Source organism: Mastigoproctus giganteus, chromosome 8 (genome assembly GCF_048544385.1).
Source record: "Mastigoproctus giganteus isolate SK-2022 chromosome 8, ASM4854438v1, whole genome shotgun sequence".
NCBI lineage: Eukaryota > Metazoa > Arthropoda > Arachnida > Uropygi > Thelyphonidae > Mastigoproctus > Mastigoproctus giganteus.
Genome location: NC_143582.1, coordinates 219,185,033 through 219,202,773, shown reverse-complemented (window position 1 = coordinate 219,202,773; position 17,741 = coordinate 219,185,033). Strand labels below are relative to the sequence as shown.

Below are 17,741 nucleotides of genomic sequence, written 5' to 3'. Positions count from 1 at the left end.
CCAAATTCATAAAGTAACACCAAAGAATGTAGATTTTTTTTTTTTTTAATTTGTTACATAGTATAATAAATGTCTAGCTTTGCAGTCAAAAAATTAACATCATGGATATTGATAAAGGCTTTGAGCTCAGTTGGTGTAAGACTATTCTTTGAACTTTCTGTAATTATTTCTGAAAGCTTCCTTTCACATGAGTAGCTCTGTCAAAATAGCACATAAGAAATATGATATTTTGTTATAGCTATTCAATTTTAGTATTGGCAACATAGATGCAAGGAATCAAAGCTTATAGAGCATTAGCCAAAGTAAAGAGAAGGGGATGAAAAAACAACTTCATTTGCCTATCCTTTTTTATTAATTTGCTCAATCCTTCTTCAGATTTAAACTTGAAACTTTCATATGAAAGTTTCAAGTTTAAATCTGAACCAACTACCAACTTTCACAGCATTTTGAGGAAATTTATCCAGCACACTCAATAACTCTCTGGCCGAGTGTAAATTTTTGCATATCTATTCAACAACCATCCTTTTTCAATATAAATTGATGTCCCCTTGTTAGTATTATAAGCTGCTACCAGCAATTAGTTTACTTAATCCTTTTAAAGCAGATGCCTAGTTTCTGGAGACTGCAATTTGTGGAACCCCAGTCTTAGTAAAAATATTCTTTTATGTCCCCAACTAACCTTGCTGCTCTTCTCTGCACCCTTTCCAACAGATCTGTGTCCTTCCTAAAATGAGGTTTCCAAACCTTCCATCCTAACCATTGCCTTTTACAGAAGAATAATTATATCTTTGTTCTTGCTGGCAAAGTTCGTGTATCATTAATAGAATCCCATGAGCTGTTTGTTGTACTGCTCAGAACTTCATGTTGAACTGTACAATTACCCTGTGTCCTCTTATCTTTTCATCTTTTCCTCTATCAACTACCTTGTTTTGTGCTACCTAAACAGTATGCTATTCCACAATTAATGCTATCAAAGTGCACTATCTTGCATTTAACAATTTTAAACCGTAATTTCTATTTTTCTCTCATCTGCTTGGTTTATTTAGGTCTTCTTGAAGTCGTATTCACTGATTACTGCCATTAACTACCCTGCACTTTGTATCATCAGCAAACTCAGATTAAATATTAAAAACAGTACGGTGACCTCTGTAGTATCCTTGTCATTACGTTAGTCTTTGAAGAGCAGTGAGATTTATAACAACTTTGTCTCCTACCAGTTACCCATCCCTTTGGCTATAATAATAGCATATCCCTAATATCACATTGCTCCAGTTATACAACAATTGTTAGCATGGTACAGTATCAAAGACTTTACTAAAAACTGAGTATATAGTGCCAAAATTATTCCTTGCGTCGATTTCGTTTCTCACCACCGCACAGTAGCTAATCACATTGGTCAGGCATGATTTCCCTTTAACAAATCCATGCTGTGATTTCCTTATAATTTCACTCTTATCAAGATAATCTTGCATTACTTCTTGAACTATTGACTCCATTATATTTCCTGGCACAGAGGTCAAGTTCAAGGTCTGTAGTTACCCATTTCGCCCTTTGAACCATCCTTATGAATAGAAAATACATTTACACATCTTTAGTCTGTAGGAAGCCTTCTCAACAATTCATGTTGGGGGAAATGGACCTAATCTGCCATGCTGGTCCAGTGCGAGTTGGCAGATCAACCATATTTAACAGTCAGGGACTTGAACCCTGGTCTACTCAATGAGTGTGTGCCATTGCACTCTCACTCCTGACCACTCGGCTATGGTGGCCTCTGTAGTCGAGTGGTCAGGAACAGGAGTGCAGTAGCACATGCTCTTCGAGTGGTCTGTAGGGACGTCCCCCTAAATTTTTGGATACTTTTCATTATTATGTTTGAAGGCTTGACTACATCTTTTTCAGCTTCTCTTAATAAAATTGAATAGATTCCATCAATCCTAGATGCTTTATTCACTTTTAGTTATAGCAGTTTCTCTTTTGCCTTCCTTTCCATTATTATAAAATCATATAACTCCCAATTAGTATTAGATGGATGTCTGCTGACCCTGTCTCTAAAAACTTATTCATATGTGAATATAGCTGGAAAATATTTATTCCGTTTGTCAGCAATCTGCACAGAAACATCAGTAGTTATGCCATTCATATCCAGTGGACCAATCTCTTTCCTAGTAGTATTAACATAAGCAAAAAAATTCCTTACCACTTTTCTCTGCATTCTCTGTGAAAGGCCTCTCATAATCTGTCTTAGCATGCCTATTTTCTACAGCTTATGTATTCACTAGAAAGAAAAGACTGTAAATTCAATTTGGCATTGTGTTTTTTTTTTTTTTTTTACAAAAACCCCAAACACAAGAGGTATTAGAACCTATAGTACTTAGTACCATGGTTGGGTTGGAGGTTGAGAAGACAAAAGAAGATATTTGTTGACATTAGACTTGAACTTCTGTAGATTGTAATTTTCATGAAATACTTATGAAGGAAGGTTGTTCCAGAAAATGGCAGTTGAATGAATAAATGAGGAAGATGAAAAGTTGGTTCTGTGAGTTTGAAGTTAGGGTCCTGCAGATGTAAAATTCTTTCATAAATTGAATTAATTATGAATCAAATCCTTAGTGTCTGAGAACAAAAATAAATCAAAGTAAATCTACTTGAGAAATAAAGTAAACTTGGATATCAGAAAGAATAGAAGTGCCAAACAAACTGTTCTTGTGCAGAAAGATAGCAAGAGTTTTTTTTGACTGGAGGGAACTAGAACAGCAAATCTCTGCTCTTTTGATCTCAGCTCTGTGTTTCTACATTATAATCAGAAAATTTTGCTTCTATAGGAACTTGGCATACAGTAACACATTTAGTATTATAATCATGGATAGTTACATTGTTTAATTCTTTTTTTTGCTCAGAAATAGTGTGATGATTCATTTGGATTTTTTCATCCCCTTGATTAGCATATTAATTGCAATTACTTATGAACTCGTTTGAAAACTGTGTGTTTGCAAATATTTAAACTCATATCTTATTTAATTATTAATAGTTTAATTACAGTAGTTACTTCAAGGCTCTTGTTGTTTGCAGCTTTATGCACACTGTGATTCCTAGTAAATGAGTCTTTCTTCTTTCCGTTTCTCTTATTTTCTGATTTCTAAGTTATAAAATTGAGGACAAGGACAGTATTTTTAGTTTTCTCTTTTTGTCTTTTTTTACCTTGTCTTCATTAAAAGTTTGATGTTTTTTCTCCTTCCACCATTACCGTAGTATAAGCATACCCAGCTCACCATTAGTAAAATAAATTAGCTCACTGCATTTTAATACAATGAGTAGTTTATTTCTTCATTTATTAGTTGCTAAACCTAATTTTATCAAACTGAAATAAATGACAGAAACCAGTAATAATAATACTTTTTATCATCAAGTGTGGTCTCCGTGTCAAAAGTTCACGGTCATGATTCGCCAAAGCTTTCTGTCTTGGGCAAGTCTCTTCAGATCAAAGTATTTCTTCCTGGTGGACCCATTCCTTTAGGTCATCTAGCTATTCTCTTCTTGGTCTCCCTTGTTGTTTCTCTCTCTCTCCATCCATCTAGTGCTGTAACTAGTCTGTTTCCGGAGCACCCTCTTGTAATATGTCCTGTGTGCATCCACTTCCTTTTCATCACTTCTTTCAATAAGCTGTAGTCACTTCCCATTCTTCTCCAAACTTCATTCCTACTCTTATCAGTTCATTTAATTTTCAGCATTCTTCGAGCAAACCACATATCAAAATGCATTGATCTTAACTTTTCTCTCTCTTTTGTCTGTTCAAGTGCTATATAGGAAGACTGACCATACATAGTATCTCAGTATCTTTAATTTTATTTCCCTATTCACATTCCTTCTTCTCAGTTCTTTGTTTCCATAAAGCTGCCTTTGCCATTCCAATTCTTAAAACAAATCTCTTTGGCGCTCCTTTCAAACTTCCAAGGTATCTAAATTCTCTCGCTTATTCAACTAACCTTCCATATATTCTAATTTTACATTCTGAATTTTTGTTTTCATTGAATACCATTATTTTTGTTTTGCTCATATTTAATCTCATGCCATACCCTTCTCCCATTATGTGAATTTTGTTAAGTGCTCTCTTTAGTTCTGATTTACTTCCAGTAATTATAATGGTATCAACCACATATCTAATCCTATTAAAATTAGTTCCACTTATTCTTATACCTTTAATGTCTTTTAAAGAATCTGAAATTAATTCCTCACTATATAAGGAAGAGGAGGAAGACCACAAACAACCTTGTCATACACTGCATTGGAACTCAAACCACTGTCATTTTGTTATTTATTCTGAAAGCTGACCTTTGTTCTTTGTATAAGTTTCTTATAATTCATAAATCCTATCCCTCAACTCCTGTCTTCCTAAGCATATTGAGCATTCTCCCATTGTTGACTCCATCAAAAGATCTTTCAAAATCCATATCTGATGTACAATGTTTTATGACCTTTTATTATCCTCTGAGCAATAGTATTTAGTTCCATTATTGCATCTCTTGTTCCTCTATTTGCTCTGAATCCATATTGATCATCCCCTACATATTCTTCAATTCTTTTCTTTATCCTCCTTGATATAACCTAAATAGAATTTTAGAGGCATGTGTTATGATGCTTATTGTTCTGTAGTTGCTGCAATCTAGGTTATTCATCTTGGGTATGGGAATCATTATTGTTTTCTTATAATTTTCAGGTAGCTCTCCTGTCATGTAAATATCATTCACAAGTTCTGTGAATGTCTCCAGAGCTTCCTCATTCATATAATAGTTTTTAATGTATTTTTCAGGACTTTCAAGGTCACTGATCCCCACATTGAAACCCAAATGTTTGCCTGGTCCTGGCAGAAGTAAAGTAAACATCTGTATTTTTTTTGGCCATTTGCATTTAGCCAGTGAAATCAAAGCTCTATGGCAAGGCTAGATACGAGTTGCTGGCATCTCATAGATGCCATGTGGGAATTGGAGTTGCCTAGCAGAAACATGGACACTTTTCCTCACCTGGGATGTTAAATGCCAAAAAAAAGCTTTTAATGTCTCATAAATTATAGTAGAGCAAAATGAAAACAGAAAATACTATAACCAGTTACAGATTACTGGTGGGCAAAGGTACATGTGAGGATTTCATTTCATTAACAAATTTAAAATAGTGGCACTTGTTAGGTGCCATGTTAACAACAAAAGGTTAAGATATATAGATAGTAAGTTTGCTCTGTATCTTGAGCAGTAGTGTATCACTCAAGAGATACAGAATAGTAAGTTGCTTTTTTCTTTCTTTCTTTTTTTTTTTTTTTTGTATGAATTAGTGTTTCTATATAATATAAGAAAATTTTGTTCTGTATAGCTTTGACTTGCAAAATGCGTAATGCATTTCATTTTGTAAACAAGAATAGCAGCATATCTCTTTAGGTTTGTAAATAGTCTGAGGCATCATTTCTAGAAATGCAGATGTCTTTTGTTCTTTCTGGTAGAATGAGTTTGCAACTTGTCAATCATTTGGAGTGATTGGGGTTTAAGGTTTATCATAGATTGAAGTAATTTCTAAAGGCCTTTTCAGTTAGGCTTGAGTTAGTTAATCTCAGGTGGAAGAAGTAGTGTCTCCCCCCCCCCTAGAAGTTATTCTGGGTTTTTTAACCTGCATATTTGAATACACATTATATACAATACAGGAATGGAAGGCAACAGGAAGTCACAACCACATTTTCATATAATCACTGACCCCTCTGTGGAAGAGGATTGCACCAGAATAAGGAATATCCTAAGTATCAACCAACATTTTTATGCACATAATACAGTGGAACTTCTGAAATTTGGAAATCTTGGTACTTGATACTTGCCAGATCTTAAAATTTGTCAGATTTCAGATTATACAGTAAAACTTCATAAATCCTTCATCTTGCAACATACTATATTTTTGAAAATTCCAGTTTTTGGAAGTACATAATGCAAATAGCCTAAATATTCAGGGCTAATTTGCTATTGATGATACAGTAGTTCTGAAGTTTGCTCTGTATCCTTGAGCAGTAGTTTCAGTTATCACTCAAGAATTTAGAATAGAATAGAAATTTGCTCTGATCCCTATAATATCCATAGAATGAAGTCACCAGCATTAAGGCCAAAATGTTAACCTATATAGTGAAACAGATTATTTTATATAGTCTAGGAAATATGTAAAACAAAGAAATTGGTGTATGTAAATTATGAATAGAACATAATCATAAATGTTGCACCTGTGATTTTATTTTATTATTATTGTTTTAAGTCTGACTAGCATATTTCCCTCCCTCTACCCTTGTACAGATAAATATACTTGAGAAATATTCAAAAAGTGCAAGATTGTTGAGGTTTGAAAATCGTACTACAATTTATTGTACATAGTACTGCATACAGATGTATCCTAAATCAAGAGCAAGGTAATGTTACGTTACCTGGAAAAGTAGTAAATTGTATAATACAATAAAAATATTTTTTTCTTCCAAAATACACAATATACAGTTAAACTAATATCAGAGGTTTCACATGATCATTTCACAAAGTTGAGTATTTGAGTTTTGAACCAATCTAATCTATTTTCTTTTCTTTTAGGTGGTATATATTGAAATACAACTGAATGCAAGTTGCTCTGTCACCTTTGTTTACTAAACACTAAACTTTTTGATTTAGAGCTGTTCAAAAGTTTAGTGAATGTATCATTTCGGCCTTTTTTTTTTTTTTTTTTTTTTGTGCATGTCCGTTGCTAATTATCACTGAGTTTATGAATAGCAGCTGACAATCCCATTCATTACCTTCTAACAGATTTACCAATGTTAGAGAGTGTGGTAAAACCTTTAATGGCTTTGAAGTGAAAACTTCCATTGTGCACAATCAGCTGTGATACTCAGGTGAATGGCCAATTGCGAACTAAATTTGTTGATTCTCGGGTGGTTTTCAGATTTACTCATTTGCCTAAAAATAGCAGAAAACATTTGATGCTAGAGACTGCTGGGTTTTGGAGGTTCTGTTGTACATATTCATGTTGGAGTGAGTAACTCAATTATTTAGCACCTACTGGCCAGGTCACAATTGTAAGCTAAAATTAACACTGAACATGTGATTAGTATTAGCCGTGCAGTGCAAGGAACTCATAAGCTTTTGCTGTACTGGCTAAAAAATAAACAAATAATAATAATAATAAAATAAAAAAGAATAATAATAAACAATAATAACAAAAAAATAAAATAATAATAATAAATAATTCAAAAATAATAAAAATATATAAAGGAAGATATATAAAAAGTAGATACGAAAATAGACTAATTAGTGCTTCCCTCTTCGCATAGGTAACTATTCAGTTGGCCTTTCAATTTCTTCAAACTATTGGCCTCAACTATCCATGGAGGTAACTTGTTCTAGTAATCAACAAGTTGCTGGCTAAAACATAAGCAACATTAATCGGTATTAATTGATGTTCTAGAAATGAAAAAGAATCAATCCTAAATCATATCTGAAGGCTATGGACCTTGTTTTGCATGTCATTAGCAGCTTCATGGATAGTTCAGCAACGTACTAGTCATAAGTAGTTCATTACTGACTTAAACTTATTCAGATTTATTAACTGATACTTTCATTAGTAGTAGTATACTCATGATATTTTTTATCAAAAGTGATTCATAATGATATAATTATTTGCCTTTTTTCCTTTTTTGGATCATGATGTTTGTTTTTGTATTCTATATTTCTAAGGACTAGACTGGGGTGGAGTAAGAAGAGAATGGTTTACTTTGGTGTGTTCGGCATTGTTTAGCCCAGAAAATGAGCTTTTTCATAGTTTCAAAGATGATAAACAGGGACTTGTAAGTATGATATTTCATGTTCTATATTGGTTAAAGTTTTATGTCTTTATCTACATCTAGAAAATATTTGTTTAAAATTGTTAATTATTAATTCTATCAAAAATTTACAATTTATGTGAATAGAAAATGTTTTAATAGTTATTTATATATTTTATAAAATTTCTAAAAATGTGAGAGAATTATTTGGATATGTAATGTATGAAGGAGTATGAATATGTAAAGTATATTGAATATGTACCAGGAGAAGAAATACAGTAGAATGTGGGTTATCCAGAAGTCAATTATCCGGAATAAATTTGAAAGACTGATCTTTTTTCCTTTTTTTTTTTTTTTTTTTTTTTTAAATTAATAATGGTAGTGCCGTAAGTGCGGGTTATAGTGATCACGTTTGCAAATTGTGATCACACCAGAAAATGAGCTTTTTCATAGTTTCAAAGATGATAAACAGGGACTTTTCGATTCTAATAAGAGAAAGATCGAGTTTACTACCTGTTTATAACAGATTGTACAAACAAAAAGCCCAATAAACCAAAAACTGCAAATTGTTTTTGTTGTTTTATAGTTGTAACCTTCGGAAATGTGCTTTAGAAAAATATCACAGACTACTGGGTTTTCTCGGAAACCATGAGTGAATTTCAGATTAGTTTAGCTCCAATTTTATTCTTAAGTTTGGTAAGAGTAATATCAGCCCGAAACTGTGCGATTTGTTTTTCTCAGCTTTTTACGGGTAAAATGTGAACGAAAAGAAAACGCATAGTTTTAACATTGCAACATAAAATGGAAATTATTAGTAGAATTAGAAAAGGTGATATTTTAGGAAATCCCTCCAAAGGGTTTAATGTGGGAACTTCAACAATTTATGACATCAAGAAAAATTCCAATGCTAGAAGGAAAAAGATGATGCCGAAACCTGAAAATGCTGCTTTAGAGAGTGCACTTTATTTTGGTTTCTTCAGAAGCAAAGTTTAGGTGAACCAGTGTCTGGCCCAATATTTGTGTGAAAAAGCTTTGAATTTTAATCGAAAATTAAGAGGTAATGAAGGTTTCAAGACAAGCTCAGGTTGGCTGAAAAACTTTAAACTGAGACAAGTTATGCATGAACTAGATATTCAGGGTGAGAAACTTTCTGCAGACGAATCGGCAGCAGTGCCCTTTAAAAGTAAGTTTGCTTTGTTATTGCAAATTAAGAGAAAGAAAATGTTTGTAATGTTGATGAGACGGGCTTATTATGGAAAGCATTACCGAGAAAAACCCTAGCCACTAAAAGAGAAATGCCTGCACCAGGTTTAAAGATGAGAAAAGAATGAGTTACAATTGCTAATTGTGCAAATCCTACTGGGATGCACAGATTGTCTGTGCTCGTTATCGAAAAAACCAAGAGCATTTAAAAATATTTCTAATTTTCCTGTTTTGTATAAAAATCATAAAAATGCCTGGATGGATGTTTCTGTTTTCTGAGATTGGTTTATAATTTTTTTTTAATCTTATTAATCATAAGGTAAGATAAAATTTATGTAATCTTGCCTTACGTTCGATTATCCGGAAGAGGTCTAACATCAATTATTCCTGATAATTGATGCTCTAATGTATCTAAAAACTGCTTAGAAATTCATTAGAACAATCTTAATGGAGAAAAGAGGATGTCACTAAAGATCTTGGGAGGTGGGTTCCTGATGTTTTGGGAATGCTGTATTCTCTTCTTCTGAGGCTTAACTTAGTTTTGGGTGAAGGCCTCATAGCCATAGATGTTGTGTGCTCTACTGTCCTAAGATAATGAAATGGCTGAGAGGAACCTTGGATAAAGGCTACTTAAGAAATAAAAATGTGCTAGTTTCATGAATCTATAACAAATTACAATTACAAAGAATCATTAAATTTACCTCAGCAAAAACTTGTCTCGTGTTTGAATGGCAGTTATGCTTTATAGCAGTGAGACCAGATAGCTGTAATGTCTCTTCATCCTTTCATCTCTTGTGAATATGATTTTCTTATAAAGGTAACATGACCTGCATTTTTGAACAAAAATGCATTTAAAATTCTTAACTAACCATCTTTCTACCATATCACACAAATCCTACTTAATGCCTACTTTGCTTTTCTTCCAGAAAGAGCAGAGAAGAATCCTGAACAAAGTGTTGGGTGTAGAGCTTTGCATATTGCTTGTGTGGATGTGTGTAACTTCACAAACATATACACATTCTGTCATCAACTAAGAAGCATGTGTTGGGCGCCTCCGTAGCCAGGTGGGAAGGAGCAGCAGTGCGTACCACACGCTTCTTGATTAGACCGGGGTTTGAGCCCGTCACCACCAAATATGGAGGATGCGGAAAGGTCAAGGAATGACCACCGCATATTCCGGAGCAATAAGGCCTTAGTTGCTAATGCTCCTAAAAAAAAAAAAAAAAAAAAAAAAAAAAAAAAACCAAAAAGAAGCATGTGTTGCTTCCATAACAATGACTGTAACTTCTTTTTTCCCTTATGTGACTGTTACAGCATATAAACAGCAAACCTTGTTATCATAGAGTCATCTTAATATTTCTCTAGCCCTTAACCTTTTCCATAGTAAGTTTCCTCAGCATGTCTAGTCCCTGTACAGTGAATTTTCTACATGGAGCCAGCCATTAAGAAATTCACTCATGAAATTTTGAAATTTGATAAAAAATTAAAACTTTGTATTTATGAATATTTTAAATATTGATTTGCTCTTGCTTGTATTTGGTTGCCCAGTGTTATTGAATTGCAAAAAAATAATAATAATAATAATAATAAAATAACAAAAAAACCTCTTATTTATTTTTTTTTGTAATACTGTGTGTGTGTGTGTGTGTGTGTTTCTGGCCATTTTGCTACCAGGAATCAGCAATCACCACGACATCTTCTCGGTACCTATCCATACTACAAGGAGGTAGGCCACAACTTGCATGACTCTTGTCTCTGCCCTGGAGGTGGGCTGCTACAAAACATTTGACTCTATTAAAATGATGTGACAAAATCTTCCACTAGTAGAGTGCAAGACCAGTGGATGCCAGCATAATTACATACCATTGGAAGCTCAAGTTAGTAGCACCAGAAAGAAACAAAAAATTGAAAAAATATCCTATACCATTTGGGAGAGTGAAGAAGGTACTCAACCTAATGATGTCAGCAAAAATACCAACTCTGAAGAGATCATTCATGCACAAATTCATACACACAGGATTTCACACTAACAAGCATCCACTTTATTTAGGCCAGCAGAAATAGAATAGGAAGAAACAAAATCAAAAATAACATGCAACAAATGGTTGTCTTGTGCCAGCAATGGTAGGGGCAATAAGGAGACTCTCTGTAGGGAATTGGACAAATGAATACAGGTAGTGATGTAAAAATTTGCAAATGAAATCAAGGTTGCAAGACAATTCATAAATAAACTGTGAATACTAGAAGATTGCAAGAAATCCATTTATATGGATTAGTAGATTTCTTGCAATCTTCTGGTACTCATAGTTTATTATGTTTCTGGAGTATACACATCTATGGTTGTATTCCCAGTGTGTACCCTGGTTTGTATATTTAACCTTTCCTGAGTACACACACATAATGTGTGTACTCCAGAAAATGTTAAAACATACGCACCAGAATTAATTTTAATTTCTTTTGTGTTTAGATGTGCTCTCATACCATTTATTTTTTCCCTGTAGCATGGAAATCCACTTACCATATATTTTGAGTGTTGATTATTGTGTAACTAAATTTTTTTTTTACCAGCAAAAAGCTAAAATAAAAAATTATTTAATGTTAGTTTGCCAAATTTTTTACATTTAGTTTCCCTAAGTATAAACTTTTTTCCCCTGTAGGTTCATCCTAATCCAAAACGGCCATCATATCTAAGCTTAAAATACTATGAATTTGCTGGCAGAATAGTTGGAAAGTGTTTGTATGAATCAGCATTGGGAAGCTCTTATCGTCAGCTAGTTAAAGCAAGATTCTCTCGTTCATTTCTTGCACAACTCATTGGACTTAGAGTTCATTATAAAGTAAATTTACTGCAGCATATATATCATAACATAAATAATTATTTGTTAACTCTATATTTTCCATATATCTATGCTTAATATATTTTAAGTATAATATCTTTCCGATAACAAGTTGTATCCTTAAAATGAATAATAATTTAATGCCTTTTATGAAAAGATCTATCTTCACTGTATGCTATTTATTGGTATTGGAAAAATGATACAAGGAAGCAAGTTTTTATAGCATTATCCAAAACAGAAAAGAAAAAAAAAAAAAAAAAAAACTTCATTTACCAATTCCTTTCTAAAAATTTGTCCAATTTTTAAATTTATTTATTCTTTCTACCTCTACAACACCAGGTGGAAGCTTATTCCAGCAATCAGCAACTGCCTAGCTGAAGAAAAAGTGAAAATGTCATCAGCATTTTATTTACCCAACCCTTTTAAAACCTTAAACACCTTAAATTACACAGATGATAGCAGACGACAATCCACCTTCTAGTTTGAGGAACCAACACAATTTCACTTTCTCGAATATCCAAGTAATTCTCCAATGGGGTGGATTACTCAATTTTAGTTCTAAAACTCAGTTCTGTCTTATTCCTTGAAAAGAAACATCTACTGCTCCTGAGCTCATCTTCAATGACATTCAGATTTCTAGACAAGATCACATATCTCTATTAAAGATTACCCTTATATTCTCTATTGGCATATAATTTGGTATAAACACATCACAAATATTGCTTCCTCTGCATAAGAAAAACTAGGTTTTCTTTTTAACTCTTGACATTACTTGTCTTATAAATAACTACTCTCTATACAAATCTCAAATCCTCCCTACCATGGAATATTGATCTCACATATGGAGCGTTGCCAACAAGAACTGCTCTCAAGCTGCTAGATTCTATTCAAAAGCTGGCATTCAGCTTAATTAAGGACTCATATCTTACAAAAACTCTCCACACTGTCTCATAGACATTGTTTTTGCTGCACACCTTTTTTATAGATACTTCCATGGGCACTGTTTTGAATTAGTAGTTCTATCATTGTCTTTCAAAACAGTCCAAATACGAGCCTCAACTAGTTTGCATCTGTTCAGTGTCCAACTCCAAACTCACCGAACCATCTTTTTCTCATCTTCATTTATTCCTTCCACTTCTGTTCTCTGTACAACCTTCCTTCACACATTTGTGAAATTACAATCTATGGAAATTGAAGTCTAATTTCAACAAGTGTCTTCTGTCTTGTGAGTCTTCAACTTGTGCATGGTACTAAGTACTGTAGGTTGTAATGCCGTTTGTGTTTGGGGTGTTCATAAATAAAAATAAATAAACATAGCAGCATTTTTGTTCCTGATTTCAAATAACTGTACTAAAAGCTTGTCTAAAAGACCATGGGACTGAAACTGATATCATATAATTACAATAACATTATTTGAGGGTGACCACTGTTATGTATAAAACACAAAAGCTGCTTCAACAACAATAACAAAATATTTCCCTTGTCATAAATCGATAGAAGTATCATTACAGAAATGTAAAGACAGCTATCTTTTTACATAAGGTACTTTGGGGTACATAAGATATTATAGACCAGTCAGTCAGTCTGACTTTGGTAGTAGGGAAAATTCTGGAAGCACTAATTAAAAATGCAGGACAGAGAATCTAGATATAAATGGTATTCAAAAGGAAACAGAGCATAGTTTTGTGAAGGAAAAATATTGTTTAACTAATCTAAATTGCTATTTTGAAAGTCATTTATGAATTAGATGTAGAAAATAATTTTGACAATTTTTACCTGGACTTCAGCAAGGCATTTCACTCTGTCCTGCACAAGAGTAACCTCTTGTGCAGGACAGAGTGAAAGAAGTTGTATGAACAGCAAGATCGTGGAATGGACAGGTAGCAGAGGGCTGCGATTAATGATTACTCTTGATTGGGCAAGTGAGAAGGTCTCACAAAAATGGGCGAATAGACCACTCTTGATTCTCATTTTTCTTAAATGACACTGGCAAAAGAGTATGTTGTTATTTTTTAAAAATTTTTTTATGAAACCCCCAAACACGAGAGATATTAAACCTATAGTACTTAATACCATGCATGGGTTGAAGGTTGAGAAGATGAAAGAAGATACTTATTGACATTAGACTTGAATTTATGTAGATTGTAATATTCAGGAAATACATATGAAGGAAGGTAGTTCCCAGTAAAAGGATATTGACTGGTTTGGAAGAGATAGCAGGAATTATGGAAGACAATTCAGAAGAACAGTGCCCCTAGAAGTATCTATAGAAAAGGCACGCAGCAGAAACAGAATGTCTATGATACAGAGAGTGGAGAGACTTTGTTAGAGATGAGTCATTAATTAACATAACCACCCTCTTTTTTAAAGGAGTGTAGAAGCCTGAGAGAGGTTTTGGGGGCAGATGTTGGGTACAGTGTTCTATGGTAGGGCAGATTTGCAATTTGTACAGAGTGAACAGCTGTTTGAAAGAAAAGTAATGCCAAGAGCAAAAGAAAGAAATAATCAGTGTCATTGAAGATAAGCATAGGAACAGAAGAATCCTTTTTGTAAGGTATAACACAGGACTGAGTTTTAGAAGGATTGAAATCAACTAATTTATCTTTTCTGCACCGAAGAATTATCTGGAAATCAGCATTTAAGGAATTGGTAGTGAATATTCGAGAAGTTGCAGCTGTTTCTGCAGGGCAAGGTTTCTCTAACTGGAAGGTGGAATGCAATGTGCTATCATCAGTAAAACTATGGATAGGATTTCCAGTCAAATAGAGGAAAGTCATTAATATACAAGAGGAAAAGAGTGGGGCATAGAACTGAAACTTTGGGAACACCAGCATTAGTGGAGAAGTTAGAAGACAGAGAGCCATCATCTGCAGTAAATGAGAGAAAAAACTGGATATCCAATTAGAAAAAAACAGTTGGCAAACCATAAGATGGAGGCTTTTGTAGAAGACATTTATGCTAAACACGAACAAAAACCTTTGAAATGTCAAGAGCAACTCCCTGAGTTTCATCAAACTTTTCCATTGAATTTGTCCATACATGGGTAACATAAGCCAGAATATCACCAGTGGATCAACACCGACTGAATCCATACTGGCATTCGTTGATCAGATGGAAGGTTTCTAGATAGTTTGAGTTGGCAGTTAATTGATTTTTCCATTACTTGAGAAAGAGTAGAAGGGCAATGGGACAATAATTGGATGGGAGGGATTTGTCATCCTTAGGAACTAGTTGGATATATGCAAATTTCCAAGCAGAAAGGAAACACCTTTCGAATAAGAAAGTGTAAAAAAGACGGCAGAACAGGAGTAATTTCAGGAGTACAGGTTTTGAGGACAAGTGTAGAAATATCATCAGGACTTGGAGCTTTCTTAGCATCAAGATTCTTCAAAATCCTTCTGACATTCTTTTCACAGAAGACCACAGGAGGCATTGAATGCAGTGTACTGGGAATGGTAGGGTTTGGTTTACCAAGATCATCAATACACGAGTTAGAAGAAAAGTAGGATGCTAACAGATAAGTTTTATCTTTGGCTGAAGAAGCAGTGATTTTGAAAGAGGTAGGAATAGAGATGGGCAAAAGTTGAGGCCAACAGCTTTGGCAAGAGATCGGAATTATCAACTACCATTTGGACAAGAAGCAAGTTTTCTACTCTTAGCTTGTTCGAAATCTAGTTTGAACTGATTAATAACTGCTTTACAATTGTTGCAAGCTTTGGTGTAGGCAGTAAATGAACCTGGAAATTTGGATACAAGCCAATTGCGATATGCAACATTCTAATCTTGAACAGCCTTAGCACATTTATTGGAAAACCAAGGTTTAAATAAAGGATGAGATTTTAAGGTAGTGTGGAATAAAGAATTTCATCCCATCCCTATAAGAATAATTTCACTGACACAATCTGAGCAAACATTGATATCAGAAGATTTGAAACAGTAATCTGACCAAGGAAAAGAAGAAATATCACATATCATCCCATTTTGTATTCTCGTAATGCCAAACATGAGGTTGAGAATGGCCATGAGAGAAAGGCTCCATTTGAGAAGAGACTGTCACCAATTTGTGATCTACGGTGCCTAAGAGGGACACTCCTCTCGACCATGTACTTGGAAGGGTTGTTTGTGAGAAAGAGATCAAACATGTTGCTGTGTGGTTAGGGTTGTCCGATATGCTGGTAGGTGAATGAACAACTGTGCGAGGTCGTTAGTAATTGCAAAGGCCTCAGCATCTCGACTAGCTGGGTTGGTGTGACTAGAAAATGGAAGCCAGCTGAAGTTGTGAACATTTAAAATCACCAAGGAAAATTACCTCACTGTTAGGGAAGTTGGACTGGAGAAAATTAAGTTTCAAAGAGAGGAAATCAAGGATTTCCAAGTGATTAGTGTAGTTGGGAGAATGATAGAGGCGACAGGATGTGACAAAGAGATTTTAAGCCAAAGATTGAAAAGAGGAGATTCCAAATTTCTAAGTCTCTAACAGGGAATATCCGAACGGACATATGCACAAGTACCACCTTTGAAGCAAAAGGAATCATAGAGCAAATAATTTGGACAACTGAAATGAGTAGTGGTTGAATCAACTGATAACTGAGATTCTGTCAGAAAAAATATGTGGGGTTTGACAGACTAAGTGGACATCATTGAGATTAGAACTGAGACCATGTATATTTGTGAAATGAACAAGGAAGTGCTTGGGAGGTTTAGATATTTTCGTTGATAAGTTTATTCTATTAGTTTGACTATTTGTGATATATATTCTTTTCTTATATATTCAATATAAGAAAAGGTGCAGAGGACATGCTGTATGAAGTAACGAAATTTTTGGATATGGCGTACACATGGCAAGAATATACCTAGCTCCTTGACATAATGTGACCTCAACAATGCTTCCCACATACACACTACTTGGACTCCCTCCAGTCACTATCTGCAGAGAAGAGGCAGCAAGATTATACACTATCTGATCCAGAAACATCCTAGAGAGTTACCAATAGGTTTGGTTGGGGATAGTAAAACAAACTAAGACAGAATTTTCATGGTTATAAATGATATTAGAACTAGGGAATGTAGATTCAAATTATAGGGGGGAAAGGTATAGATGCCTTGGGAAGATTCAAAGGCCAAGTTTTTTTTGGTTAATGCAAAAAAATCTATGATTTCCTTGCACCATATGGCTAATGCTACTCATAATAAGAATAAACATAAGCAAATTAAGTTACAGATAACATTATTTGAATTACTTTTACATGCTTTGTTATACTTACTTAATTATCTTTTGTTTCAGCATTTTGAACAAGATGATCCTGATTTGTTTGTGACTAAAATTAAATACATCTTAGAGAATGATGTAGATGATATGGAACTGTACTTTGTGGAGGAAGAGTTTGCTAACACAGGAATTAAGGTGAAATTATAATTCTCACCAAATTGATGAATTAATAATTACTTTAATTTTAAAAAAAATGGCTTCTTTAATGTAGTTAATACAAATTAAAACCCTAAAATACACACATTGGCATTACTTTATTATTTTAATTGTGCATTGGAAAGAAATTAGAATATTATGAACCTGAATATATTACTGTCCTATGGACTTTAATTAGCATTAATCAGTTAATTACATGATCACAAGATATTTTGCTTCCTTAAATAGTATCAATAAAAAGCTAAAAATTCTGTATAATTTGAAAAAAAAAAGTGAATACAAGCATGTTTAAGCAGAAAATTATGGAAGTGGGTAAACAATTTCTTTTGGAAAAAAGTTTGTTTTCCAGTCTTATGTTATGATATACAATATAAACATGGAGATGAATTATCTAATTTCAAAAAGGAAATTAGACTCCTTAGACTCCTTGTGTTGCTTTTGATTTTAATTT

General features: G+C 33.7%; 1 protein-coding gene across 1 annotated transcript in view; it reads left to right on the top strand.

Moving 5' to 3' along the window:
• The window catches only part of LOC150082305 (apoptosis-resistant E3 ubiquitin protein ligase 1), a 254,272-nt gene that overhangs the window by 216,714 nt on the left and 19,817 nt on the right, over positions 1 to 17,741 (top strand). The window contains exons 14-16 of the mRNA XM_090379226.1: positions 7,740 to 7,849; positions 11,686 to 11,865; positions 17,150 to 17,269. Of these exons, the coding sequence (XP_090235352.1) occupies positions 7,740 to 7,849; positions 11,686 to 11,865; positions 17,150 to 17,269 (410 nt within the window). The remainder of the gene's footprint in view (positions 1 to 7,739; positions 7,850 to 11,685; positions 11,866 to 17,149; positions 17,270 to 17,741) is intronic.